Consider the following 27,630-nt stretch of genomic DNA (forward strand, 5'->3'; position numbering starts at 1 on the left):
AATATGTGGCCTCTTAATTATGAATATATGGCCCTTTTAATATAAATATGTGGCCCCTCTCAGAAATGCAGGGGGGCTAAAGCCCACTTCAGCCCACCCTTAGCGCCGCTACTGACCGCGATTCCAGATTTTCCCCTAAAAACTTGATCTTTTGAATCCACTGAAATACTACATGCTAGGCAGAAAGGTGCACCTGACACCTGTTTGCCGTGGTGTCAGTGAGAAGCTACAACACACTACTGTGTTACACCGAGGAGCAACAAACACAGCACCCCACAAAAGGATAACGCAACCCGTCAAAAGTCGCGGATTTCCTTTTTCAAGACTACTAAGCTATTACAAGCAGTCTTTTTCAAGACTAGTAAGCTATTACAAACAGTCTTTTTCAAGACTAGTAAGCTATTACAAACAGTCTTTTTCAAGACTAGTAAGCTATTACAAACAGTCTTTTTCAAGACACATTGGATTTTGAGGTGTTGAAGGAGCCCTCATCCAAACATTTTTAAACCTAAAATCCGAGGGCTGAGTATTCTCCGTAATAAGTTCTAAAAGTTTATTGGGCTGGCAAAAGGCGAAGCCCATCACGCCAGAGTATTTACAGAAAGAAAATACAGGATAATAGTAACAGCAATAGGTTAGTAATCTAAGCCTAAATACAGTTTTAGTTCTTTGGAGAATTTTGGCCGAAGCGGGATACACTTTAAGTGATCTGGTAGCGAGTTCCAGTCCTTTACTGAAGATGGCACAAATGAGTTTCTCCGGACTGACGTCCTCATGAAAGGGAGGACATAAGAGCCACCAGAACGAGATCCTCGCGGGGGACGCTTCCAAGGCGAGACCTGAGCTGAGCTCGGAGTACGCCCCACCCGACTTATGGATCACCGAGTTTATTGCCGTGAGACGCTTGACCATCCGACGCGACGTTAGAGTTGGCCAGCGGACATTCTGGAGAACCCGGGTTATACTAACGTCCCAGGAGTAGCCCACAGAGGTCGCGAACCGAACGGCCTTTCTTTGGACCATTTCCAGTTTGTGCGAACCGGCGGCCGTGGACGGAGACCACACTGAGGAGCAGTATTCTAGTATTGGCAGTACATAGGATTTGACGGCAGAGGACTTGGTGGGGAAAGAGCACCCATAGAGGTGGCGTCGAAGGAAGCCGAGCGCGCGATGGGCCTGGGAGACGATGTTCGAGACATGGGCGTCCCAGGAGAGCGTGGAAGAGATAGTGACGCCCAGGTATTTGAAGTTTGAGACGTGGTCGAGACCAACACCGTCGACCTGGTAGGCGTGACAAATTGGCGTAATGCCTGGCCGGTGCAGGCTAAGAACCTTGCATTTTTTGGCGTTTAGCTGGAGTTTCCACCGGGAGCCCCAGCTAGTGATTTGAGTTAGGTCCGCCTGGAGAGTGATGTGGTCATTTGGGGAGAGGATGACCCGGGATAGCGCGACGTCGTCGGCATAGATTGAGAGCCGTGAGACAACTCCGTGCCCGATGTCGTTGACGTAGACCGTAAACAGCAGCGGGCCGAGGACCGAACCCTGCGGGACACCAGAGGTAACAGGATACAAATCGGATTCAGCTCCAGGCAAGACCACGCGAAATTCACGATCCTCCAAATAGGCAGCAACCCACGACAGAGTTGCTCCGCGAACTCTGTAGCTGCGGAGTTTGGCGAGGAGGAGCTGGTGAGGAACGGTATCGAAAGCTTTCCTGAAGTCGAGAAATATTACGTCTACTTGGGGAGCGGAGTCCAAGCCAGCGGACCATGAGTCGACACTTGCGAGGAGTTTCCGTGCTATAGCCGCAACGGAAACCGTGCTGCGCGGGAGTGAGAGCATGGTGCCTCTCGAGGTGCGCCGTGACATTGGAGGCAACTACGTGCTCGGTCACCTTTAGTAGCTGCGCCAGCAGCGAGATTTGGCGATATTCCTCCGGGTCGTCAGGCCGGCCACCTTTTGGGACTGGTGTCACATTAGCGCGCTTCCCTTGCGGAAGAGTAGCCGTAGTCAGGGAGCACTCAATAAGCACCGCGACAGGTACAGCCAATACAGAAGCGCATCGCTTGAGGATAGCCGGGTGAATACCGTCTGGCCCAGGTGCTTTATGTGGGTTGATGTGCTTTAGAAGAGTATGTATTCCTTGGGCGTTGACGACAATGTCAGCCATAGGAGGGCAGACCAGTGGGAGTAGAGGTACGTCACAGAGGACTGGGTCTGTGTACGCACGACGGAAAGTATCCGCTAACAGCTGAGCCTTGTCCCCAGGGCAGGAGAATACGCGCGTCCCCAGACGGAGGTCGGGAACTTGAGATTGTTTGGACTTGCTGCTGATCGCTCGGTAAAACGAGCGCTTGTTGTCCTCGAAATTGGCAGCAGCGGATTCGAGGTAGCTCGTGCGGCCGGAGCGGAGGGAAAATTTAACGGCAGCTCGATGGCACCGGAACTCAGCGGCATTAGCCGCGTTTGGGTAAAGTTTATTGCGCCGATAGCGGCGCTGTGTTTTTCGGATCAGCCGTTTTATAGCGGGGGTGACCCAAGGGACGCCGAAACGAGATGAGATGGTTCGGGTTGGCGTGTGGCGAGAGATAGCCGAAGATAGTCTGGTCCGAAACGCGTCCCACATGTCGGCCATACTGGAGTGAGCCGATAGGGTCAGCGAACTTATGTCAACAGTTATAGCGTCTATGTCTGCCTTCTCTATAGCAAGACATGTACGAGGAGAAGGTCGCGGAGGCGAGGGGAGACTCGGGATGGAAAATTGCAGGAAGTCGTGATCCCCAAGGCCTGGGCGGTGCGTCACGGCTCCGACCAAACCTGCGTGGGAGGAAAGAACTAGGTCCAGGACACTTTGGCACTTGACCGTAGAACGGGTGGCACTGAAGACGTGTTGCGTGAGGTTACACGAGAGAATTGTGCGGAGAAATGTGGAGGCGACTGCGTTGGGGGAGTGAAGCGAGTTGCAGTCGATAGATTTGTAGTTGAAATCACCTACCACAAGGACTTCTGAGGAGCCCTTGGAGAGCTGGTCAATAAAGGCGTTGACAAGTAGAGCTTCGTCTGTACTAAATTGATTACGTATACTAGGTTGTTGACGCGCCCGAATTTGTAGAATTATGTTACTTTTATTTAGATGAAATTTATACAGTAAATTTATTATCGTTCATAGATTTTCGGGGTCTTTACCTTGAGGGGCCCAGGAAAACGTATCCGCCTAGCCCCGTGGAAGCAACGCTACTGTAAATTCTTGACTTTACCATTCAAATAAGTTCAAAATGTTAAACAAAATGCACTTTTTTAATCACAAAGTTGCTTTAAAGGCCTAGGTTCACCCCTCTTTGCCAAAAAAGGGTTCAAACATCTTTTTTACTTCCCCCCCGAAACCTCACCATTGATAGCGACGGGTCAGCTCGCTCTCCCGACCTCTCCATGTGGAAGGATAACAGTCCGGAATTGTTAGCGCTGTCAAAATTGTCAGCAGTTACAATGCCCTTCAGAACCGCGAAGTCCGAATTACGAGGTGACCGTCGCTACCAATACGGGGATAGCGAAGGGAAAAGCAAAAAGATGTTTGAACCCGTGCCGCTTGTAAGAACCTTGGTTTGAACCCTTTTTCGACACTGGGGGATGAAATTATCTGAAACAAGGCCTTTAACCTTTCGCCCAGTTTCGTTTTAGTTTTACTTTGTTATTCTAGAAAATTCGAAAACAGAAAACACGTCAATAATCTAGCCAATTATAGGTGCTAAAATAAATAGCTTCTGCCTTTCGCCAAGAAGTATTAATACACAGACTATGGACTTGCAAGGTACTCTTTATATATGGTCGTTGCCGCTGTGGCCTAAAGAGGTGTCAGAAATAAGGAGTAGTTCGAAATTTCCATTACCTTCTCCGTTGATGGCCTTGAAACTCAACAAATTAGAAAAAGATCCGCGGTTATTCAACCAGTTAGAAAACTATTTGAAAATATCAAATACTTTTTCCTTCCCTTTTCGAATATTCGACTATTTGATCAGGAAAAACGAATATTCGCGAACTTTTCCAAGCGCTATTCGATCGAATTATTTGGTCTTACCAAATATTTTGCACACCCCTACCTTTCTCCATTTTATCGATTATGATCAATTTTTAATCACATTGATCAAATTGATAAAATTTATCAAAAATGTTATAAAATATATCGGTTTTATGAAGTTATACCCGATTTTAGGCAATTAATCAAGTTTAATCAAATTTTACCAATTTTGATGAGTTTTAATTAAAATTATTAATTTTGATCAAATTCAAACAACTTAATTCCATTTTATTAATTTTGATAAACTTCATTTATTATCGTCGATTTGGCGATTAGTTGGCAAATACAACTTTTTTATCTTTATATTTCGCTTTTCTACATTTTTACCGATTCTGATCAATTTTTAAATATTTTGACCAAATTTCATCAAAATATCATAAAATTAATTTATTTGTCAATTTTGATATATTTTTTTGGTTTTGAAATTTTAAATTTTTTTTAGAAGTGCTCAGATTCCAATGTTATTTTCAATGGGAAAATTTACATACTGTGTTGTCAAAAACATTTTCGGTTGCCATGGCAAAACTGAATGCTAATTGCAACTTTTCCCTTGGTGAAATTTAATGTTACCATAAGGTCTACATACTCACCTAGTTTCAACAAAATCGGTGATTACCAAGTCGGGTAGTCTCCTCGTGAGTATAGATATAAATAAAAGTCACTTTCCGTAACACCTGAAGAAAGTTGTGTTATTCAAACATTTTATTGCTAGCTTTTACAAACATAACTTAATACAATATTTTTAAGTTTTAAATTCTATAAACTAAAGCAAGTCAACTCGCTAAGAATTATTTCAACAAAATGATTAATTTTTCACAAGACAAATTAACCTAATATGACTTCATCAGTGGCGGATTTAGGGGGGCAGTTTCCCCTTTGTACAATGGAAGCTACAGGGGCTCGTAATCACTCCCCCTTAATTCTAATCCTTTTCGAAATGCTGGATCCGCCACTGTATTTCATTATGACACATCAGACCTTGTTACTTTGTAATAATTTTACGTTTGAGAAATGCAAAGCACATTATAAAAAATAGTTATTCGTAAAATGATGAGAACGTTTTTTAAAAGATTGATTGTGATATGGTACACAAGAGGTCTTTAAATTTTGACAGCCTATATGCCTATACTTATATTGTGGGGCACAAGAGGATAGGCCAAAAACTGGAAGACTCCATACTTAAAGAGAAACAATGACTCCGTAAAACAACGAATAGAGTCAATATTATAATATTATTAATAATTAAGGCAGAAAAGAAGTTGGGAAATCTACTTATATATTTAATATTTTAAACTTCAAACAACAAATATAAATTCCATTATTTTTTTTTTTTTGGGATTCCTAATGATTTGATAAAGTTAATACTGAACACAATATGGGTATTAAAGGGGTCAATTACACCTATAATTATTTTGTAATAATTCCCGTTTAGACGACATCACTGTCAATATTGCTAAAAAAATCCCCAAAATATTCCCTTACACAACAGTTTAAAAATAAAAAACCCAAAAAAGTCACTGTTAGCCTTTTAACTAGGAACGACAATGTTAAAACACGATTATATAAAGGCACTTTGGGCTGTTAATAAATACAATTATATTGCCAACCCCTGTAAATTTATATATCAAGCCACAATTCACAGTAATTTAAGGTTTAGCTGCCTTTTTATTGCATATATTTTAAAAAAACGCTCGGGAGAAGTGGCAGTTTTTGCTATATAATTTTTTTGCGTTGTGTAAAATTCAGTTACTTTTTGACATAAATTTATAATTTCAAGATTAATATTGATACCATGGCTGTTTTCTGATCCACCGAAGATGAATTCCCGAATCAGTGCGAATCTTGATAGATGCTGCTTCGCAAGCCCTAACAGTTTCCTTAACAGACTGCATTAAGTTTTGGGCATTTCCAACCAACATGTCAGTCGCTTCTTGATCTTCTTCCGTTCCTATGAAATGAAGCGCATTGAAGAAGAGTTTCAAATACATAGTTTGGAAAAATTATTTGCGTGCAATATTTCAAATTTCATACACTACAGTAAACTAATTAGGAACATTATTCTAATTGTTAGAGAAGCTCAAAGCGAAAATTTTTGAGGAAGAGCATTGTTAAATACTTACGTTTAGGATTTCTCACTGCTGCGAAGCAAAGATAAAACAAAAGTTAAGCAGAGGCAAAAAGGATTATTTTAAAATCAGCTTAAAGAGTTACATCGCTCACCACATGCAATCATGCGTAGTTATATTAAAACCTTTGTTAATATTATTGGAATGACAATTTTTATAACTAGGATATAATAACCTATCAAAGCCACAAAAAAATAAATTGAATAATTAATTAACAAAATGATAAATAACTGAAAATTTTTTTTTTTAATTTCTTGAAGAAATGGTTCAAGGTCATTCAAAAACTATCTCCATCAACTTAAGAACAATCAGAATACGAGAAATTGAAGGTTAATGAATTCAGTGTTTGATAATAAATAATCTGATAAGTTTTAATGTGACTAAATCAAAAAAATACTGAATAGTTTACAATGGTTCAGTTATGCCACCATCGGCTACGATACATGCTTGAGCTCGTTTAACGATGGAGTTCAGTGTTGTTCAACATTTCAATTGAAATATCACGGAAGGCATTAATTATTTTTTCTCAGAAAACTTCAATTTCTCAGTTTCTGATTGCTCAAATTTGGTCAAATCCAAGTTATTTGAACTAATAATATGGCGAGCAACAATTTTCTACTTGGAACCAAATCTGTAAATCCAACAGTTCTCGAGATAGTTTTTGGAAGACCTTGAGGACATGGTTCAAGGTTATTCAATTTTACACTAGTAAATGTCCCCCTGCATGATTAATGTTCCAGAGAAATTAAAAAAAAAAAGTTTTTCAGTCATTCTCATTTTGTTTTTTAGTAGACACCCTGTATAACTAATCTTAAAACCTTTCTCTTTATAGATATACTAAAAATGTAAATAAATACTACAAACAAAAAAGTCAATAAGTACCAAACATCAACTATATAATAAACTATTCATGGAGCATGGAGGACCCTAATTATACTGCAAATGACAACCATGCACCACAACAACAACAGCCAAAAATGGCATATTTACCACATATGATTTCACCGCCATCAGGCATGGTAATAGGAGCTGTAATAAAATTCCCTCCCATGTATATAATACATACAAATTTAGAGTGGGCATAATTAATTAACTCTACCATCCAAAACATTTAAACTGGACCACTTTTGCCGCTACTGAAATCCTTAACCCCATTTGATTAAGAAATATTATTACCTTGCGCTCCAAGCATGGTGGCCTTTACAGTAGACAAAATACGCAATTGGGTACCAATTGTTGGAATTCTCTCACAGACTTGTAAAATATTCTGTAATAAAGAGGTAGAAGATCAATAATACCACGGATGACTTGAATGTCAAATGAAACTTACCGTTCTCATTCGCTTATCAGTGCACATTCTAGCCAACTCCTTTGCCAAACGCGTCACTTCTTCACTAGCTTCCGCAATTGCTTTTGCACAGGCAATTAAATCCCTCTTGGATCCACCTTCACCCCTGACAAGTTGACTTAACCGGGCCATTAAAAGTGCCATTTTCTTGGCTGCTGCAATAATTTCGTTGTCTTTGCTGGACCATTGTCTAACTTCTTGATGCAAACCATGAGCAGCCATCTAGGTAATAAACGCATTCAGCACACGGAACAAAAAATATTTTATCTGTAACACTTTACCATAATAGGCTGATTAGGTTGCGGTGCCGGGAAGGAGGCTTCAAATTCATCATCAGTCTCTACTGGTGGAGGTGGTCTCGGTGGAGCCACTTCCAAACCAGGAAGCGGAGGCCGAGGTGGAGGAACATCTGAAGTTATAATAGAAAAATATGAGAAGTTATTTTCATGAATTTCATCTCTGCAATCCTGAATTTTTTTTTAAAATGTTAAAAAACTTTCAACCAAAAAACGTCACTTTACACTTAAAAACAGAAATACAAATGCAAAACCATAACACTGTACCTAGTACATCAAATTTCGGGATGGTTGAGTGCACTTTATCATGCAAGGTAAAATTACAATAGGCAAGGGTTCAGATTGACGAATGTTTTTTTCCTATACTTCTCAAAAGTATATAGAAATGATCACATTAACATACCTAAGTCATGGAAACTTAAAGGCAGACTTGGAATATTAACTGAGGTACCGATAAATATTTCAAAATAATACTTTCCAAGTCTGTATGAAATCACCCTAATAATGTGTCATTTCAAACGATAGTGAACGCGTTTTTCAAATCCATTAACATTCCAAAGTGGTACATACGTGAACGTGATAACTTTTGTAATGTTTTACAAATAATAATTCATGCTAGATCACATACTGGTAGCTTGCTAGAAGCAAAGTGTAAACTATAAAGTATTTTACCACCAAGTGCCAGCTGGAGCCCAATAACAAGAAATGGGGTTTGTAGAGATGGGAAGGAACGAATAAAGTGATATAACCCAAATATAATAATAATCCATGCTTGATCCGAAAATTACACGGGACATAATACCAGTTTTGATAGGTTACCTTGATTAGTGGTTACGTGATATGACTTTACAGAGGGGTATTCTTCTCTCGACTCGTACTGACCATTTTGAGCTCCAACCTCCTGAATCAGGAGGTCGGCTGTATCACCTACGTTGCAAATACACCATTATAGGAAACCAAAACTTCAGTCTGCTTTACTTTTAGTCGAATCGTGAAATAATTATCTATCGTTATGAACAAGCAAAAAGCTTAAAGTCTGTTATAACTTGGATTCATTTAAATGTTAAGTGTCGAATGTAAGAAATTCTTCAAAATGGGACTATTCCAAAGAGGAAAAGATGAATCCAAGTCATTCGTTGTTAAAATTTAAAGAAAAGCGGTAGTACCTCTGGCCCATTCGGGGAGAGGCGAGACTGAGCGGTCTGGCGAACGAGGTGAAGTGGAAAGCAATAAGGGAGGAACTGGGGATCGAGAGTTAGGATAAGGCTGTTGGCGTACAGTAGGTCCCACTAGTGGCGGAGAGAAAATAGACCAGTTAATAGCTAGAAATTGCTAGAAGATTTTTCAGTTAACCAAAATATTAAATTACAGAACAAATCAGGCCAGTGTTTTTTTATTGTACTAAATGTAATAAAAATTAAGTATAACGGCCATATGTTGGACTGTATTTTTAGCTTTTGGTACTTTTTTTAGGCGCTTATGTTTGCAGTAAGGGTGATTAGAACAGGGGAAGAAGATACCTTTGTCAGTAAAAAAGTGATACTGAACAGAAGGGTGCTCGGTATCGGAAAACGTATCAGCTTTGCCATTATGATCACTAACAGTATCCAGCTTTTCTGACACTACATACAGTAAAAACCAAAAGTGAGAGCATAATATTTAAGAAATAGAGAGCTTTTCCCAGAGCAGTTAGCTACAAAAGCTCTCAATACTAGCAAACATGCTTGCTTTATGAAATACAAAAAATCCTTTGTGACTTTCAAAAGGTCTGTGGTTGTTTTAAAAATGGAAGAGAATTCTCAATTTTATTTGGAGTTTTCAAACATTGGGAATTTTTTTCACCATAAGTATAACTGATGCTTAAAAGGGGTGGTAAACCTCTATTACATCGCTGTAAAGACAGTTGAACCAGTGCCAGGAATAACATCAATGGGAGGGCAAAATTAGGAGGCAACAATTATTATTATTGTTGTTATTCATAACGATTAAATTTAAGATAAATTCACAACTTTTTTAACGTAACGGGTACAATCCTTAAACCAGGCGTGTAAATCGTGTAATAATGATGTACAGATAGGAGGGGGTTTGAAATATATATATATATATATATATATAAATTGCAAGGGTACCGAAACAAAATTACTCATCATGCTGTTAACTAGACTTAATTAATGTAAAAAAAGGTGTGTTTAAAAATGCTGAGGCAACATGGCCAGGGAGGCCCACACACAAAGTAGTTGAGCAATAAAATAAAAGAGACTACCTCGGGGAGGTGGTGGGCGTTCAAGTTGTTCAAAGATAGAATTAAAATCCACGTTAAATATTTCACTGAAATCAGGAATTTCCTGAACAGGAGGTGGTTTTGCTAAATGAAAACAACACCTTTCCATGATATTTTCCAACGGCACCCAAACCCATATTAACTCGCATCACTTAAAAAATACCCCCTCAAAACTGTTTGTAGAACAAAATAAATTTAAAAACCAAAAGAAAGAAATTGCAATGACTTACCATTGAGATTCAAACTACTCATGTCTGGGGGTGGTGGAATTTCTGGGGGTTCCTCTGGCGCTACAGTTACAGCGTAACGTACTTGTCCAACTGCAGTGATCAGCTGAAAACATAATTCTCAAATTTAGAAGAAGCCAAAAACATTTTTAGTTGTGCTTTTTTAAAATACTTATCACTAATAACACCGTTATTTTTTAATTATTGACTTATAAAATAACGGATAAATATTGCCACCCCTAGCTTTGAAAAACACAGGTACTCACCGCTTTATTAGATTCTCTCCAACGAGACACTGCAACTTGATCCGAAATGTTCATGGCCACTAAGCGAGCATCTTGCACCATTGGGGTCACAGCTGAAATTAGAGATAAAGGATCAAAGTTAACTTACATACAGTGGAAATATAAACAAATTCCACGTTAAATAAAAAAAGGGTTGATATTTACAGGATAATAATTGATCAGATGCCATGTTCACTCTCTCGATGAAATGAGGATCTTCAGAGTTCTCACTCTCTTGTTTGGCTACCATTAACACTCTATTGGCTGAAATTTAATATGATTTATTAAAGTGAGCTAAACAAAGTTTTAAGTTCCAATAAAAAAAGGATAATTTTAATACCAAGTCTGGCAATGGTTGATGTGTTATCAACCATATGCTGAGGGTTTTTCAAGGTGATGGCATTTTCGCAGGCACTCGTGTGCTTGACAATATTGTCCTCTATTAATTATACAGTAAAAGTTGAGTTGCGAGTTATAAACATAAAATGAATCAAGGTTTTTGTACCAGAGGATTTAATAAAATTTGGCGTGTCTATGGCTTCATCAACGAGGAATCTCATTTTCTGAAGGCTCTCGTTATACTGCTTCATCAGATTTTCAAAATGTTCATCCGCAGCTTTATTCTCAGGATAGTCTAATCTTATTCTCCCAGCATTTCTCAGCTGAGGAGTTAGGCTTTCAACCTGGAAAAATAGGATTCAAAGTTCAAACACAAATATAATTTATAATATTCAAGAGATAAATATCTTACTTGATTCGCAGATGCTAAGAGGGCTTCCGCCAATTTCTTATTCGCTGTACCCCCCTTGGCCACGTTTCTGGCTGTAGAAGCGACTCTTTGGGAAAAACGCATAAGATTTTGAGCTTTTTCTTGAAAACTGCTTTCTCTGTTTGGCACTCCTTCAGGGGCGTATACGGCATCCGTGAATTGTTTCAATGGAGTTGAAATATCAATGAAGTCTTCAACGACTCTATTCACGAGGGCTCGTTGTATTTTTGTTTTTAACTGATAGAGCTTTCCAGAAATTTTCCTGGCAATTTCAACGGCTTGGGGGCTGCTTCCGAGACCTCTTCGGCTCAAATCCACTAACTGTCTAGAGTGACCTTCAATCTCATTGCACAAAATTTGTATTTCAGACTTTTGTTGGGGAGGGCTTCCTTCGGCTAAGCGACGACTTTCCTCGACAATTTGTTGTATGGCTTGCTGACCTAATCCTTTATCGTCAATGTTTGGGTTAGCCAGCCAATGTTGAGCTTGTTCCAGTCTTCCTCCTAGAGTATGAGCCAATTGCTGAATGCCACTACGTTCAATATTTATAATGGCTTCATCAATCAATTTTAAGAGATCCCGGAGCTTGGCGTCAATTCCCCTAGATAGGGACCATTCCTGGCTAGTTCCACCCTAAAAATTTGCAAAATTAATTTACCATATAGTCAAAAAATAATAATTTAATATTTATTTACCTTTCCTTCTTGGCGCAGTTCGCACAAAGCGTTAGTTAAGGCTGTAACTTCACCACTTGATTTACGAATAAGATCCCTATCTCTAGGTAAAGCTCTTTCAGCCACCCTGTTGGCGTAGTCCAAAATTTGTCTTATAGATTTTTCCCCTATTCCACCAACAACGGCGGTTGGATCCTCCAGCCAGTCATGCGCCGCTTGTTGTTTGCTTCTTATGGCATTTTGAGCTCTTTTCATCACTGTTAAATTGTCAGCGTCCCACTCATCCTCGTCGTAAGTAGTCAATTGCAAAACCCGAATAATCTCGTGAATTTCGTCAGTCATTCTTTGCGCTAAATAGTTCCTGTTCTCAGCCGCCTCCTTACCACCTTGAAACCGCAAATGAAAATAAGCACAAAGCCAAAACGAAGACTAAATAGTAAAATTTGCTAAAACAAATACTAACCATGACCAATAAGTTGAACAAATATTTTCATGCTACAAATTAAGACTGGAGCTAGAGCCTTGACAGATTCTAAACACCTAACTAAAATTTCTCTGTGTACTTGATGAGTTAATTCCTTTTCTCTAGCATCAACATCACGAGATACTTTCGTAAGGCAAGGACTTAAATCCTAGTAAATTAAAAATCGGGTTATTATTTAATCAAATTCAAAAAGCGGAGTAAGAATACGGTATTCACGTACCTTCACAAATTGTACCAAATCTTCCATAGACTCAACAACTTCAGCTACAGCTAAGTAATCCAAGACCTTTTTGCATTCTCTAATGATTTTGCGTACTTCAGACTCATCGAAACAGAGCAGGAGAGCCGATGTTCCTTGCAAAATTCCTCTGGCTCCTTCGATGAGCTTTTTACGGGCTGGTTGCGAGTAAGGGTCACTCCTTAAGAGGTTAGATGCCTCTTCCAAAAGTTTGGAGGCCTTTTCAACCCTCTGCAAAGCAGCAGGCATATCTTGTCGCAAAATAGGGTCTTCACTGCTGTTAATAGTCTCCCTTCCAACTTTAATAAGGTTCGTGACCGCAGTGCTAACAGCTTGCACTGGTCTCGAAAGATCAGGCATAGCATTGCCATCTTCTGCTTCCTCATGCAAGATGACAAGGCGTGAGACCTGGTTAAAATTAATATTTATATTATTTTAAAATGACAAAAAAAAATCTGTAAAGGAATAAACAGGGAAATATTCTTTTTAGTTTGGTAATTTTATAAGATCAAAAATGTGACATAGATGTGTCTCTTCTTAAAAAAAAATTAAAGAAACAAGTGTTTCATTTCAAGCGCCCAATGGGCCACATAAGATACAACGGATGAGGGTGAGTAAAAACTGATTCCTTTACTAGACTTGCTAAAATTAGATTTTGGGTGGTGCCAAAATGTCTGTAGATGTATATGGCAGTGAAGCTTACACACTACCTAAAATAATATTAGTCTTTTCAGGTGTTAAGAGCGATATCTAGGTTATGTGTAATTTGCACTTGATGATTAGTTAAATTAATGTTTAACCTAAGCTTATTTAATATTTGCTCAATCCTTCTACATTTAGTAATGTAAGCTCTTATCAGTTACATCACTTAAAGAGTTATCACTTGACGCATAAAAATGACTGATAAAAAAGCCCAATTTCTCACTTGAGAGTGCAAAAGAATAAATAAAGCAAATTTTCAAAATTTCTTTTAATAAAAATAAAAAAAACTAACTAAACCAGCAAGGCGAAAGGGAACATACCTGTTGGGCTACAGGCTCCAATATACTCTCAATAGTTTTCGTATGAAAAACAGGCATTTTCGTAGATTATAAACGTTCCCGGCGCAAACGTATGCAAAAAAGCAATTTGCTCTTTAATTAACCAAACAATTAAAAACAGGGCTTCCTGATGATAGACGAGGTAGCACACATTTACCTCGTCACTCGCGCGTTAATTTATATTTACGAAATTTTGCAAAAAACGCGAGAAACAAACTTTACATAACTCAAGTGTCAAATATCGGCCGGGCTTGGAAAGAATATAAAATAAAATGAGATTATCTTACAACATTGCGGAGTAAGCCTACGCCCAACAAGAATGCACGGAAGGAAGGAGCCCCGCGTCTCCGAGCCCGGCGGAATCGGGAGGAGGAGGATTGAGAAGGGGAGAAGTACGGAGGGGAAGGGGAGTTCCGGTTAGGGGGGGAGAAATATATCACAGAATTATGAAGTTTCGGTCTTTTTACGTCATCGAAAAAGGAGGAGAGAAAGAGAGTAGGCCAAACTTCCGCGATACTTTCTTGGAAGTAACAAAAATAAATGCGTAATCAAGGGGATTATGAAAACGAAAAGATCGTCTTCCTATGACGTTTATCTTTTAACACCAAACACGCTAAACGCGAAAAAGGAATTCATTGTGTCAAGTAAAAGTTTCGTAATTCCAACACCCACGGACGTAACTGTTCTATTCGTACGTTTAAATCCCTCCCCTTATTCGATAGCTTTTACGAAAGGAAAGCTACGGTTCTTTCCGACTTTACCTTACAAGGAAAACCGTAAATTGCATTTTTTTCTTTCTCTCCGAGAGAAAAATGATAAGCGACGCGTTTTAAATTATACGGTACAATTACATTTAAAAAATGTAGATTGAACTTTGAATTATAATTAACATTATTCCAATTAAAAATCCGGTTTTCAAAAAGAATAAAACTATATTATAAATTTAGAAGGCAACGATGAGGAATTTGGGAACTAAAAAAACGTTTGGTTCAGTAATGCACTTTGGATCTATTTTGACCTACACAACCGCGTTAGATAATTTCTAAGTGGGACAGAAGTATCTTCCTCCATGGCTATAACTAAATAATTTTTGTTAATACACACGTGTAGTATGAATTAGGAAAATAAGTATCAACATTTCATGGAAAGAAAAATTAATTTGTTCATATACAGAAAATAACAGACTGAACAATAAATTCTCATTGTGTAAAATGTAGTTGCAAAGCGCAGTAAAAAGGACTGACTGAAAAATGATCGCGTTTAGCGTTATGCATGTACATATAATCTTTGAATTTCGCACGTCTTTTCAAAGGGCTTATTTTTCTCTTTTCTCCCCCTCCCCCAAGACTTGACCCCAATAAATGGCGGCTAGCATAGTAAATTTTACGAAACGTAGTTGTAATAAACTTCGTTACACTCTGATTAAAAAGGTTCGTTAACAATTCATTGAGGTTGTAAATAATGCATTATCATAGAAATCTTATACAATACAAACCGTATTAGTAAACATTTTAGAGGTATGCGTATACAGTATCACATGCTTTTCCAATATTGCAGGTTGAATTCAATTCTTCAGCTAATAAAATATGTGCCAGATTTATATCACAATCTCAAAATACTTTTCCTTGCCATTTAGTATTACGCAAAAACATTCACTTGTTCTCCAGTAAATTATCTATTTATTTTATTCTTAACACATTTTTCTTAAATAGAAATTGCCCAACTTAATATTTTATTTATTTAAGTTAATTATGGTCAAATTGAGTCTTTCAAATTGTCTGATATTGGAGAGGGAATTAATGAAGTTGTTTTGAAAGAATGGTCTGTAATAAATGTAATTTATCTTTATCATTTTTTAGATTAATTTCAAAATTTTTCAGGTTTGTTAAAGTAGGGGATAAAGTGAACCAATTTGATCGCATTTGTGAAGTACAAAGTGACAAAGCATCAGTCACAATTACGAGTAGATACGATGGGATTATTAAAAAAATTTACTATGAAGAGGAGGATACTGCCAAAGTTGGCCTCCCTTTAGTGGACATAGAATCGAATGAAGAATCTGATGGTATGAAACCATTTCTTTCACCTCAAAAAAAAAAATTAATACTTACTCCATTCTTTGTCACAGTTAGCAGTGATGAACAAGTAGATCAAGTTCAAGATCAGGATGCCATAGTCCTTGAAGAAGGGTTTCAATCCTTCACAGCGGGAAAATCGGATAAAGTTTTAACAGCTCCAGCCGTCAGGCGTATGGCTATGGAAAACAATGTAAAAATATACTAAGTTACAATATTGGTGTTGTTAATTAGCGTAAAAATACATTTCAGATCAATTTAAGGAACGTTGAAGGTACTGGTAAAGATGGAAGAATATTAAAAGACGATATTATCAAATACATGGAAATTCAAACCCAAAAGAAAGGTGTTCACGCAATCTACCATCAATTTAACTCTAATTCTAACCTATTTCTTATAAATAGCTTTAGAAGCTTCTAAACCACCAGAAAGTAAAACTCCCCAAAAACCTACCGTAGAAACTAAAGCAAAAGAAAAAGTATCCGTAGAGCAAGACAGAAAAGAACCTATCAAAGGTTTCACAAAGGCAATGGTACGAACCATGACCAAATCCTTAGCTATTCCTCATTTGGGCTATTGCGACGAGGTTAACATGACGGAATTAGTCAAAATGAAGCCTGCTTTAAAGAGATTATCAGACTCTAATGGAGTAAAATTATCTTTTATGCCATTTTTTATAAAGGTATGCGTAAATCCTGCTCTGATAGCGAGCAGTGCTCGAAATGGACTTATTCACAAAATGAAACGTGTTTCTTTTCAAAGCTTCATATTATTCTGAATAACGGGAGCTGTGCAATAAAAAAAATCTTTACGAACCAGAATGATATGAGGAAACACTTAAACAGAACAGCGTTCCAGTCCATTTCAAGCACTGATAGCGAGACATTTTCTTGAAATGTTAATTAATTTTCCAGGCAGCTTCACTCGCTCTAACTCAATATCCCATTCTAAATTCATCCGTGGATGAAAAATGTGAAAATATCATGTACAAAGTAATAATAGGTTATAACTTTTTAAAGAACGCACTTGAGTTTTTTTTTTATTATTTTAAAAGACATCTCATAACATTGGGGTAGCCATGGACACCGCCAAAGGTCTTATCGTGCCAGTAATAAAAAATGTCCAATCCCTAACCCTACTGGAAGTAGCTCAAGAATTAAACAGATTACAGACGCTGGGGGTAAAGGGTCAGCTCTCTACTAACGACCTTACTGGAGGAACTTTTACCTTATCAAATATTGGATCGGTGAGTTTTGTACAAAAGGTTGAAGTAATATAGTTTTAACAAAAATAAAATACTTACCGTCTCTGTTACATTTGACAGATTGGTGGTATGTATGCCAAGCCAGTTATTCTTCATCCTGAAGTTGCCATTGGTGCCATAGGGAAAATACAGACAGTTCCTAGGTTCAACGAACGTGACGAAGTTGTTAAAGTACATATACTTCAAATAAGTTGGTCAGCTGATCATCGTGTTGTCGATGGAGCCACCATCAGCAGATTCTCTAATCTTTGGATTTCGTACTTGGCCAATCCAAACCTGATGATTGTGGACATGAAATAAAATTTATAGATTGTCATTGTTAAATATCTTTATTTGTATAATCTCAAATTGTTTAACAGGACTCCAAGAGTAAAAAATTTTTTTTTTATAAAAAACTGTATTTTTGTATATCAAATTTTACTTCTTCTCATACTTTAGTACAAATAAAGCATTGGTTATTGTTAATACATTCTTTATGATGTAAATTTTTTATTGTAATTTATGAATAATAATTATATTTACCTAAAGCTAAATTCATCCTTCATAAGCATTTTACAGGTTAAGTTGAAACAAAATGTGAAACATTCGTTCAGAACTTACAATAACATATTTTACATAATGGAACATTTCATTAATCTTCAAATGGCAATCCACCCCCAGCTGAGTTTGACAACATTACGTCATCGATAAAGAGCAGAAAGTTTGTTGCTAAGAGACCACGACTAACAGGTTCAAACGAAAATTCAAACACCATCTAGCGGGAATTTCAGATCAAGATAATAATTCGGAATAAAAATTAAATACTTTTTGCATAAAAGGTTAAATCAAATTTTCAATGCTATAATTTTATGTTAATTATGGGGAGTTTTTCTAAAATATAATAAATCAAATTGATGGACTACTCCTGTAGAAGTGTTCCCACCGCGGCAGAGGAGTGCATTGCGGGTACACTAACAAATAGGAGAGATTTCATACGACATTTCGTAATAAATTAGTAGAAATTGTAAAGAAAAACAAAGAACCAATGAAAACAAAATATAAATCTGGGTCAGTAGGGTTAAACTGGGGCGTTACTAACAATACGATCATAGATTTCTCATTAAAAACTTCTTGGTAGAAAAAACGCAGAGAGAGAGCGGGTAAACTTCAGCATGGAGAGTACATGTAGTGCTGGTAGGGAGGAAATAGGAGAAATACCGAAAGTCTAGCGGGAGAGAGGGGAAAAGGCTATAGTTTTACGACACGAACGTCACGTGGCTTACGGCTTGGTAATTTTCTTGTCATTGCTGACCGCTCACGACGCGCGACGCACTGATTGGTCAAAATGACCATCAGCGGGTCACGAAACGCGAAGAGAAAGAGCAGCGTTGGCGTTCCCAGAAGAAAGAGTACTTTGCGTTCTCTCTTCGGGAGAAACAACAGCGTTCAACCGTCCAATTTACTGGGCTTCCAAATTATGATATTCTTGCAAATTAAAATTTTTAATCCGTAGTGAAAAGATTAACAGTATCCAAAGGCAAGGTCGGAAATATCAACGACAGTTAAAAACGGTAAGTACCATAAATACGCGTGTTCGTTTGCCGATAGGAAAGCGTAGTAAAGAATGGTATCGTAGGTGGAAAATGTCAAAGTGTTCAGCCGAAGTTGCGCGCTAAGGCTATAAAGGAGTTAGTGGCGTTGATTCTATCTTTCATTATCGGCGTTAAAAGGACAGAAGCGTCTCTATTTAAGTAGAACGCGCCAGCAGTAGACCAAGGTTAGAAGTATTGGCTTTCGCGCGAAGGAAACAGTCGCGACCGTAGATAATACAAATTTGACACGTACGCTAACTATCCCCTCGTCAATCTTTCTAAGACCTAGACCTCATTTCCATACATTCGCGTGATGTGAAGATCGTCCGGAAAAGGCGATTTTCACCAAGATAAAAGAACGTTATTGCAAGCCCATATTACACGTGGTACCGGTAATAACACTCCAAATTTGTAGGATAGGTGATCCTCTACTGACTAGGTATTTTTAGAAAATGTCATACTTAAATCGGACTTTCGCTTCGCAGCAAGAGGAGCCGGGTTCGATCCCAATTTGTGGCCCTGGGTCATTTGGGTGATTACTCGGAACCACTCCTTTTGCGTTGAGTTTGCAAGTTCTCTCCCCTATAGAGTGTTGTCGTCTGATACGATTTTGAAAACTTGTAACGTCACAGCTGTAGTGTTAATAGTGGCCGCCATGACAGTTACCGTTTTTTATCAATAGGCAAATTACAATGGTGACGTCGCAGGGTTTCAGACGACAACACTCTATGGGTTAAAGTGGGTTTTCACCGAGTTACTCGGTTTCCTCTTTCCATAAAAACGTTTAGAGGTTAACGGTAATAGTAAGTGTAGGGAGCGGTTGGCTCGCGTGGAATGTAGGGCTTGCTACCACCCTCCTACGCATTGTAACCCGGCCATCTGTTTAAACGCATTCAAGTCGCTAGATGACTTGGGCCTAAGGTGGTGCCTTGGGTATTAGCCTAGCTGATTATTATTATTGTTATGATTATAACTTCTTGGCTTAAAATAAAGCGAAATTAAATTATTTTATGATCATCTGGTACCGTTTTCAGATAATGTTTACATTTTAACTTTTTTTATTGAACCGTGTATGAAAAATACACTTTGGTTTACTAAACCCGTTTTGATGGGTTCGTCTGAAAATTGTATAATGAGGGCTTAAAAAAGCGGGTTAAGTAAGCTAAAATGTATTACGGAAAACACTTTAATTTGCTAAAACTCGATCTAAACTCTAAAACAGGTGTTACAAGCCTCGTCTGAAAAGTGTATTAGTCATTTTCAATATCAACGTTGAAATAGCGATCTAAACTCTAAAACAGGTGTTACAAGCCTCGTCTGAAAAGTGTATTAGTCATTTTCAATATCAACGTTGAAATAGCGATCTAAACTCTAAAACAGGTGTTATAAGCCTCGTCTGAAAAGTGTATTAGTCATTTTCAATATCAACGTTGAAATAGCGATCTAAACTCTAAAACAGGTGTTATAAGCCTCGTCTGAAAAGTGTATTAGTCATTTTCAATATCAACGTTGAAATAGCGATCTAAACTCTAAAACAGGTGTTATAAGCCTCGTCTGAAAAGTGTATTAGTCATTTTCAATATCAACGTTGAAATAGCGATTTAAACTCTAAAACAGGTGTTATAAGCCTCGTCTGAAAAGTGTATTAGTCATTTTCAATATCAACGTTGAAATAGCGATCTAAACTCTAAAACAGGTGTTATAAGCCTCGTCTGAAAAGTGTATTAGTCATTTTCAATATCAACGTTGAAATAGCGATCTAAACTCTAAAACAGGTGTTATAAGCCTCGTCTGAAAAGTGTATTAGTCATTTTCAATATCAACGTTGAAATAGCGATCTAAACTCTAAAACAGGTGTTATAAGCCTCGTCTGAAAAGTGTATTAGTCATTTTCAATATCAACGTTGAAATAGCGATTTAAACTCTAAAACAGGTGTTATAAGCCTCGTCTGAAAAGTGTATTAGTCATTTTCAATATCAACGTTGAAATAGCGATCTAAACTCTAAAACAGGTGTTATAAGCCTCGTCTGAAAAGTGTATTAGTCATTTTCAATATCAACGTTGAAATAGCGATCTAAACTCTAAAACAGGTGTTATAAGCCTCGTCTGAAAAGTGTATTAGTCATTTTCAATATCAACGTTGAAATAGCGATCTAAACTCTAAAACAGGTGTTATAAGCCTCGTCTGAAAAGTGTATTAGTCATTTTCAATATCAACGTTGAAATAGCGATCTAAACTCTAAAACAGGTGTTATAAGCCTCGTCTGAAAAGTGTATTAGTCATTTTCAATATCAACGTTGAAATAGCGATCTAAACTCTAAAACAGGTGTTATAAGCCTCGTCTGAAAAGTGTATTAGTCATTTTCAATATCAACGTTGAAATAGCGATTTAAACTCTAAAACAGGTGTTATAAGCCTCGTCTGAAAAGTGTATTAGTCATTTTCAATATCAACGTTGAAATAGCGATTTAAACTCTAAAACAGGTGTTATAAGCCTCGTCTGAAAAGTGTATTAGTCATTTTCAATATCAACGTTGAAATAGCGATCTAAACTCTAAAACAGGTGTTATAAGCCTCGTCTGAAAAGTGTATTAGTCATTTTCAATATCAACGTTGAAATAGCGATCTAAACTCTAAAACAGGTGTTATAAGCCTCGTCTGAAAAGTGTATTAGTCATTTTCAATATCAACGTTGAAATAGCGATCTAAACTCTAAAACAGGTGTTATAAGCCTCGTCTGAAAAGTGTATTAGTCATTTTCAATATCAACGTTGAAATAGCGATCTAAACTCTAAAACAGGTGTTATAAGCCTCGTCTGAAAAGTGTATTAGTCATTTTCAATATCAACGTTGAAATAGCGATTTAAACTCTAAAACAGGTGTTATAAGCCTCGTCTGAAAAGTGTATTAGTCATTTTCAATATCAACGTTGAAATAGCGATCTAAACTCTAAAACAGGTGTTATAAGCCTCGTCTGAAAAGTGTATTAGTCATTTTCAATATCAACGTTGAAATAGCGATCTAAACTCTAAAACAGGTGTTATAAGCCTCGTCTGAAAAGTGTATTAGTCATTTTCAATATCAACGTTGAAATAGCGATCTAAACTCTAAAACAGGTGTTATAAGCCTCGTCTGAAAAGTGTATTAGTCATTTTCAATATCAACGTTGAAATAGCGATTTAAACTCTAAAACAGGTGTTATAAGCCTCGTCTGAAAAGTGTATTAGTCATTTTCAATATCAACGTTGAAATAGCGATCTAAACTCTAAAACAGGTGTTATAAGCCTCGTCTGAAAAGTGTATTAGTCATTTTCAATATCAACGTTGAAATAGCGATCTAAACTCTAAAACAGGTGTTATAAGCCTGGTCTGAAAAGTGTATTAGTCATTTTCAATATCAACGTTGAAATAGCGATCTAAACTCTAAAACAGGTGTTATAAGCCTCGTCTGAAAAGTGTATTAGTCATTTTCAATATCAACGTTGAAATAGCGATCTAAACTCTAAAACAGGTGTTATAAGCCTCGTCTGAAAAGTGTATTAGTCATTTTCAATATCAACGTTGAAATAGCGATTTAAACTCTAAAACAGGTGTTATAAGCCTCGTCTGAAAAGTGTATTAGTCATTTTCAATATCAACGTTGAAATAGCGATCTAAACTCTAAAACAGGTGTTATAAGCCTCGTCTGAAAAGTGTATTAGTCATTTTCAATATCAACGTTGAAATAGCGATCTAAACTCTAAAACAGGTGTTATAAGCCTCGTCTGAAAAGTGTATTAGTCATTTTCAATATCAACGTTGAAATAGCGATCTAAACTCTAAAACAGGTGTTATAAGCCTCGTCTGAAAAGTGTATTAGTCATTTTCAATATCAACGTTGAAATAGCGATTTAAACTCTAAAACAGGTGTTATAAGCCTCGTCTGAAAAGTGTATTAGTCATTTTCAATATCAACGTTGAAATAGCGATCTAAACTCTAAAACAGGTGTTATAAGCCTCGTCTGAAAAGTGTATTAGTCATTTTCATTATAAAGTTTTAAATAGCGATCTAAACTCTAAAACAGGTGTTTTAAGCCTCGTCTGAAACGTGTATTAGTCATTTTTATTATCAAGTTTTAAATAGCGATATAAACAAAGTGCTATAAGCCTCGTCTGAAAAGTGTATTATATATATTTATTATCAACGTTTAAATAACGATCTAAACTCTAAAACAGGTGTTATGAGCCCAAACTGAAAAGTGTATTAGTAATTTTCATTATCAACGTTTAAATTAAGTTTTAATCCTAAAAACTGGAAGTGTATTAAGAATAATATAATAACAGTTGCACTTCTTCAACAGTAAAAGGGTGACAAAAACCTTATTTCCGAACAGTGAAATAAGGCCCGCTTCTAAATCAACAGGCTTGATATTAGCCTAGATACGGTCAGTCATAAAAACCCGAGGCGAGTTCGAGCCGCTAAGTTTACCGCGTTAACTCACAGCCTGGATTTAATCTCGTAGCGAGGCTGGAAGTGCATTCGAGCGCGAACGGGACATCGGGGGCTCGTAGCTAGGAGCCAAATATCGGTCGAAGACTCGTAAATATTTATGAGGCAAATATAATAGAGCGGCTACCCAATTGGAAGAAAGCTCTCCGGACTCGTAATTTTTCGGGAGCAGTCACCTTATCTTGAAAGCTTAGGGAGCAGTTGCGCTCGCTGACCAGTTGACGACGGAAACAACCCACTGATAAGTTGTCATTCCGATAGTGATTCTATTCCAATTAAATTACGTGGCGTGTCGCGGCGTGATCACGTTTGTTTGGAAACTTCGCGGTTTGTAGCCGGCTCTACGTGATTTCTGAAACCGACAATTTGGTCAGTAGCTACTACAAATAATTCCATTATCTAAGATGAAATTTCACTAGTTGGCACATAAATTTGGGACTAAACTAGCAATGCGCGACTCTTAACATATGGAGTGGTTTAAAAAATGATTGCTTTGGTCATCAACGTAAACCCCTTTCGTAAAGACTGAAATGGACCGACAAACAAAAGTAGGCGTTTCTTCTTGAGTAGGCCAAGTCCATTAAAGTAAAGGTGTGACTAACGACAGGTGGGCGGAGAAAGCGCGCTCTTTGAAACATTGATGAGCATTCGTTTAAGCAACCTTTTTTTCGCATTTTTCTCATTGCAGGATTGAAATAGTTGTTGAACCGGAATAAACGTTTCGCGTCCAAACATAGCGTTTCATCGAGCGCGGAGAAGACGTACCGTGGCCATTTTCGGAGAAGCGAGAGGAGCGAGGGGGCCTACGCCGAGAGCCAGGCCCCCGCTATAGGGGCCTGGCCATGGGGCCTTGAGCTATGGGCAATTGCCCAATCTTTTCTTTGTGCCGAAACTTCAGCTCGCCTCCCGCGGCGGGAGCGCTCTTGGATCGGATCGTCAGCCAGTCGGAGAAGACCGACCGAGAAGTCCCGCTCTACGCCTTGGCTGATTACCGGAAAGGCGGCTCTTTGGTGGAAGCGTATCGGCGCGGCGGAAGCAAGGAGGTCGAGAGGGTGGCTCTCGAAGAACTCAAACCCTTCCTCTACCACGACGGACTTGGAAAAGTCATGTCCAACGACGCCTACGCCCAATGGAAAAAGAGAAACAACAACAATCACGAGGTACGGTACTTTAAAACACCGTCTGTACCATTGAGTTGGGAATATTAATCTAGAGGTCCAATCAAAACGTCGGATTTCAGTATTTCGCGAAACAGGTTTTTAAAAATAAGAATACTGTCGTCTGCTCCCATCGGCGTCCCAAATGACGAGAAAACGTTATCATTCTACCCGTGGCGCCGTCTATCTCTCAATGGTTCGTTCAAATAAGACGCGTTTTCAAGCAAAAAGATTTTTTTCTTCAAAATAATGGATGGCGCCACGGGTCATATGATAACGTTTGCTCGTCATTTTAGAGCAGACGGCACATTCGTATTTTTCAAAAACTTGTTTCGCGGGGAGCAGATTTGATTGGATCTCTAGATTAATATTCCCAACTCAATGGTCTGTACGTGAGATACGGTGTCGAAGTCTAATCGCAAAAGGCGGCCCTGTCCCGGGATAACGAGTTAAAGACAGGGCTTTCCACCATCCCCCTACGCAATCTAACCTGGCCACCTGAATGCCATAAAAGTCGCTAGATGACTTGGGCCTAGGGTTGTGCCTTGGGTATTCCTTAGCTGATTATTATTGTGTCAATTGTGTTCCTAAACAAAGTTGCAAAAGACGTGTTAGGGGATAATTCAAAAGAAAGGGAATTCTTACTAGGTTTTATAAGTTTTATAAGCTGATCACGATGGGAATAAACCTTGGAGGAGAATAAACCGACCAATATTTACAAGGAAGACCTTAGATGTTCGAATCTAATGCTTTTGTTTTACTAGATGGCGCCAGTTTAAACTTTTTGACGGAAATATAATAAATATTTACTAATTTACTACCAAAAACAACTGAAAAATCTAATTTAAGCCATTGTTTATGTAAAATAACAGTTCAACTCGGAAACAATTTGCCATAAAAAGTAAATTAATATTTTTCGCAGTTTTTAAATAATTTCCAATTATTGTGTTTCAGACTGTTGGCGCCATCTAGTATGACTTCCGTTATTTAAAAATCGACTTCCGATGGCGTTACCCCTGTGAAATGATCTTTTTATTAGGCTCATCCGCCATTATTTTTTTACGTAAATTTTCTTCGAAACTAGGCCCCCATTAGTTTTTTAATTGACGACTTTTAACGTAACCAAGCGAGTCCACTCAGTAGGGGTACTTCCGCTCGGATGAGGTCAGTGAATGGTACGAAACAAACTCCCCAGCGTTTCCAAGAAAGCCATTTGAGTGACCTCGGATGAAAAGTATTTAGGCATTCGTCCCGAATTCTTTTTAGCACCCTCGTATTTGGGTGTGGTTAGCATCCGGTTTCTCGGTAGCCGAGGTCATTTGGTCATTTTGGCGATCCGGATGGGTAGAGGTGGACAACGAGGGAAACGCGCGAGGGTGGCGACAACGTAGACGTTTTCTTCGAAATCGAACCAAAGGCGCCTCGATTCAATTTATTCCTCCGTTCTAGTGAAAGAAATTAGGAACGGAATTGATCTTGATTCTATTATTAAATTCTCCAAAAAAAAACCTTCGCCTTCAAAGATTAATATATAAAGGTGGAAGGGATTGTTCGCTACGCGTCTACGGAATTGATAATTCTTTCCTTGGAACCGAAAAGAATAAATTGAAAATTTCCATATCCGTGGGAAGGTTTCGGATTAAAAAACTGATCGTTTGATAAGCCTGAATTTGTCTACGAACTCCAAAACGGGTTCTACCGCTCAATTTATACGGTTAGACCAAATTTATATAATATTTGCTTATGACACGTGTCCAGCTTAAGGGGGAAGACTACTGTGGCCATTGTCTACTTTCGCGCTATTTCAAGCTGAACTCTTTAATTTTTGTATTTTAGCTTATAAAATTAATATTTAAGTGTAGAACAGCCTCTTGTTTAGTGCCTAAAATAATTTTGACAATTTTAAATTCAAAAGTAATTAAGTTATTACGTTTTAATTCGGACCCCGGAGCTAAACAAGTGGGACAAGCGCCCAAACTACCCTTTAGTTAGGACCTTATATCTCGTTAACTATTAATATTAGAATTATCAAAATTATTTTAAGCACTAGAGGAAGGTTCAGCCTAATAAGAAAAATATAATTCAATTATGTAATTGTTAAAACAGAAACGTTTAGCTTGAACGAAAAAGAGGCTTTTACTGTATTCTTCCCCCTTAAAGGCCGACTACATAAATCTTCGGTTTACTCTGTCTTTCACTGGAAGTAGGCTGACTGCATGGCACACGTGTATTGCAGTAAGTCTACTTCCAGTGAAAGACAGAGTAAACCGAAGATTTACGTAGTCGGCCTTTAAAATACTCGTTACTGTCAAAACTCATCCTGAAATTGACGAGATCAAATTAGAAGATTTAATTCCCCTAAATCAAATAAAAGTAAAAGCGCGATTGGCCTTTCAAACCTGCAAATAGGTATGACCATAAGTAACATATGAACTGTTACTTATGGTATAACGCATAATAACATGAAACGCAAACGCTCTATTTTAGGGGAAAACATAATCTTCATAATAATAAAAATAAACTAGAGATTCAGGGGCCAAAATAACTATATCGAATACTTATCTCTGGATTATAACTAGGGCCGGTTTTCTTTTATCGAAGTGACCGTACTAATAAGTCGACCAATTCACGCTATGTAGCCTTGGGTCGCGTGATTATAAATTAAAGCGTCCATTCGTGGTACCGTGCCTTATTAAAAAGTTTCTCATTCTTAGGAACGACGTCTTATCGATTAGTCAGTACACTGTTGATTAGCATACCACTTCTGCCAGCCCCCCCCCTCCCCCCAAACGGCGTCTCACATTCGTGAAGGGAAATCTAAATGCAAAATTTAATCAGAAATAAAAGACTAGTAAATAATTAACTAACACGCCCTACATACAAGCCCCTTCGTCGCGACACCCCTACATATGCAACTACGCGTGAGCTCGCTTTTACCAACTACCAAAAAAAATGGCCGTCCTAACTTTTAAAGGAAACTTCGGGTCAAGATCGTTTGTTACCATTAACCGTTTATCCCCCAAAAAATGGACCGGGGCTAATATTTAAAGAGATCCGGTGGACGCGAAGGAAGTTAAACCCAAGGTCACTTCCGGTGTACACCTTTTGTCTCGATTAGTTCTTCTAATGGAGGTGGTAACGCCGTGAAGCCCGAGTACCCCAAGGGTTTTACCTTTGATCGGTACACAGTCTATCTTTAATGCCCCGACGTCAAAACAAAAAAGTAACAA

The 27,630-nt window shown here is 38.0% G+C and overlaps 4 protein-coding genes across 17 annotated transcripts in view; 2 read left to right on the forward strand and 2 right to left on the reverse strand.

Annotated features, from left to right (window-relative positions):
- Window positions 1-435: 435 nt before the first annotated feature.
- LOC149941306 (uncharacterized) lies at window positions 436-3,260 on the reverse strand. Its single transcript, XM_090179453.1, has 3 exons — window positions 3,187-3,260; window positions 1,782-3,122; window positions 436-1,714 (listed from the first exon to the last, which is right to left on the reverse strand). Exons 1-3 carry the CDS (start codon window positions 3,258-3,260, stop codon window positions 436-438), a joined length of 2,694 nt encoding a protein of 897 aa, XP_090035579.1.
- Window positions 3,261-4,759: 1,499 nt separating this feature from the next.
- Vinc (vinculin) lies at window positions 4,760-16,041 on the reverse strand. 13 transcript variants are annotated; one of them, XM_090178870.1, is made up of 20 exons: window positions 15,954-16,041; window positions 12,785-13,210; window positions 12,544-12,712; window positions 12,102-12,466; window positions 11,389-12,039; window positions 11,143-11,320; window positions 10,978-11,076; window positions 10,803-10,901; window positions 10,620-10,711; window positions 10,357-10,459; window positions 10,109-10,210; window positions 9,366-9,467; window positions 9,012-9,134; window positions 8,665-8,772; window positions 7,831-7,958; window positions 7,532-7,771; window positions 7,378-7,468; window positions 7,192-7,230; window positions 6,196-6,213; window positions 4,760-6,023 (listed from the first exon to the last, which is right to left on the reverse strand). In XM_090178870.1, exons 2-20 carry the CDS (start codon window positions 13,160-13,162, stop codon window positions 5,854-5,856), a joined length of 3,255 nt encoding a protein of 1,084 aa, XP_090034996.1. In that variant the 5' UTR covers window positions 13,163-13,210; window positions 15,954-16,041; the 3' UTR covers window positions 4,760-5,853. The 13 variants fall into 13 exon arrangements, with proteins under 13 accessions (XP_090034996.1, XP_090034989.1, XP_090034992.1 ...); XM_090178863.1 differs by lacking the exon at window positions 15,954-16,041 and adding an exon at window positions 13,825-14,349; XM_090178873.1 differs by lacking the exons at window positions 4,760-6,023; window positions 15,954-16,041 and adding exons at window positions 6,079-6,107; window positions 13,825-14,362.
- Dbct (Dihydrolipoamide branched chain transacylase E2) lies at window positions 15,027-17,630 on the forward strand. Of its 2 annotated transcripts, XM_090178879.1 has the most exons (10): window positions 15,031-15,272; window positions 15,400-15,508; window positions 15,588-15,663; window positions 15,723-15,907; window positions 15,971-16,110; window positions 16,170-16,263; window positions 16,322-16,599; window positions 16,832-16,909; window positions 16,972-17,163; window positions 17,242-17,630. In XM_090178879.1, exons 1-10 carry the CDS (start codon window positions 15,204-15,206, stop codon window positions 17,479-17,481), a joined length of 1,461 nt encoding a protein of 486 aa, XP_090035005.1. In that variant the 5' UTR covers window positions 15,031-15,203; the 3' UTR covers window positions 17,482-17,630. The 2 variants fall into 2 exon arrangements, with proteins under 2 accessions (XP_090035004.1, XP_090035005.1); XM_090178878.1 differs by having other exon boundaries at window positions 15,027-15,272; window positions 15,723-16,110.
- Window positions 17,631-23,756: 6,126 nt separating this feature from the next.
- The window catches only part of iav (transient receptor potential cation channel subfamily V iav), a 31,191-nt gene continuing 27,317 nt past the window's right edge, over window positions 23,757-27,630 (forward strand). The window contains exons 1-2 of the mRNA XM_090178508.1: window positions 23,757-23,834; window positions 23,932-24,403. Coding sequence (XP_090034634.1) covers window positions 24,101-24,403 — 303 coding nt within the window. The 5' untranslated portion in view covers window positions 23,757-23,834; window positions 23,932-24,100. The remainder of the gene's footprint in view (window positions 23,835-23,931; window positions 24,404-27,630) is intronic.

Source organism: Leiobunum rupestre, chromosome 6 (genome assembly GCF_980474605.1).
Source record: "Leiobunum rupestre chromosome 6, qqLeiRupe1.1.hap1, whole genome shotgun sequence".
Taxonomy (NCBI): Eukaryota; Metazoa; Arthropoda; class Arachnida; order Opiliones; family Sclerosomatidae; genus Leiobunum; species Leiobunum rupestre.

Excerpts from the sequence above, each read along its gene's own strand:
- LOC149941306 (XM_090179453.1), bottom strand. The coding sequence starts at position 3,260 with ATGGTAAAGTCAAGAATTTACAGTAGCGTTGCTTCCACGGGGCTAGGC. Across the intron at positions 3,123-3,186 it reads GTTTTCCTGGGCCCCTCAAG|TAACATAATTCTACAAATTC; the intron begins GTAAAGACCCCG and ends TCTAAATAAAAG. Across the intron at positions 1,715-1,781 it reads AGCACGGAAACTCCTCGCAA|GAAAGCTTTCGATACCGTTC; the intron begins GTGTCGACTCAT and ends TCTCGACTTCAG.
- Vinc (XM_090178863.1), bottom strand. The coding sequence starts at position 13,881 with ATGCCTGTTTTTCATACGAAAACTATTGAGAGTATATTGGAGCCTGTA. Across the intron at positions 12,040-12,101 it reads AACTGCGCCAAGAAGGAAAG|GGTGGAACTAGCCAGGAATG; the intron begins GTAAATAAATAT and ends GCAAATTTTTAG. Across the intron at positions 10,712-10,802 it reads ATCTGATCAATTATTATCCT|CTGTGACCCCAATGGTGCAA; the intron begins GTAAATATCAAC and ends CTCTAATTTCAG.
- Dbct (XM_090178878.1), top strand. The coding sequence starts at position 15,204 with ATGGCGGCTAGCATAGTAAATTTTACGAAACGTAGTTGTAATAAACTT. Across the intron at positions 15,509-15,587 it reads AAACATTCACTTGTTCTCCA|TTAATTATGGTCAAATTGAG; the intron begins GTAAATTATCTA and ends TATTTATTTAAG. Across the intron at positions 16,111-16,169 it reads GTATGGCTATGGAAAACAAT|ATCAATTTAAGGAACGTTGA; the intron begins GTAAAAATATAC and ends AATACATTTCAG.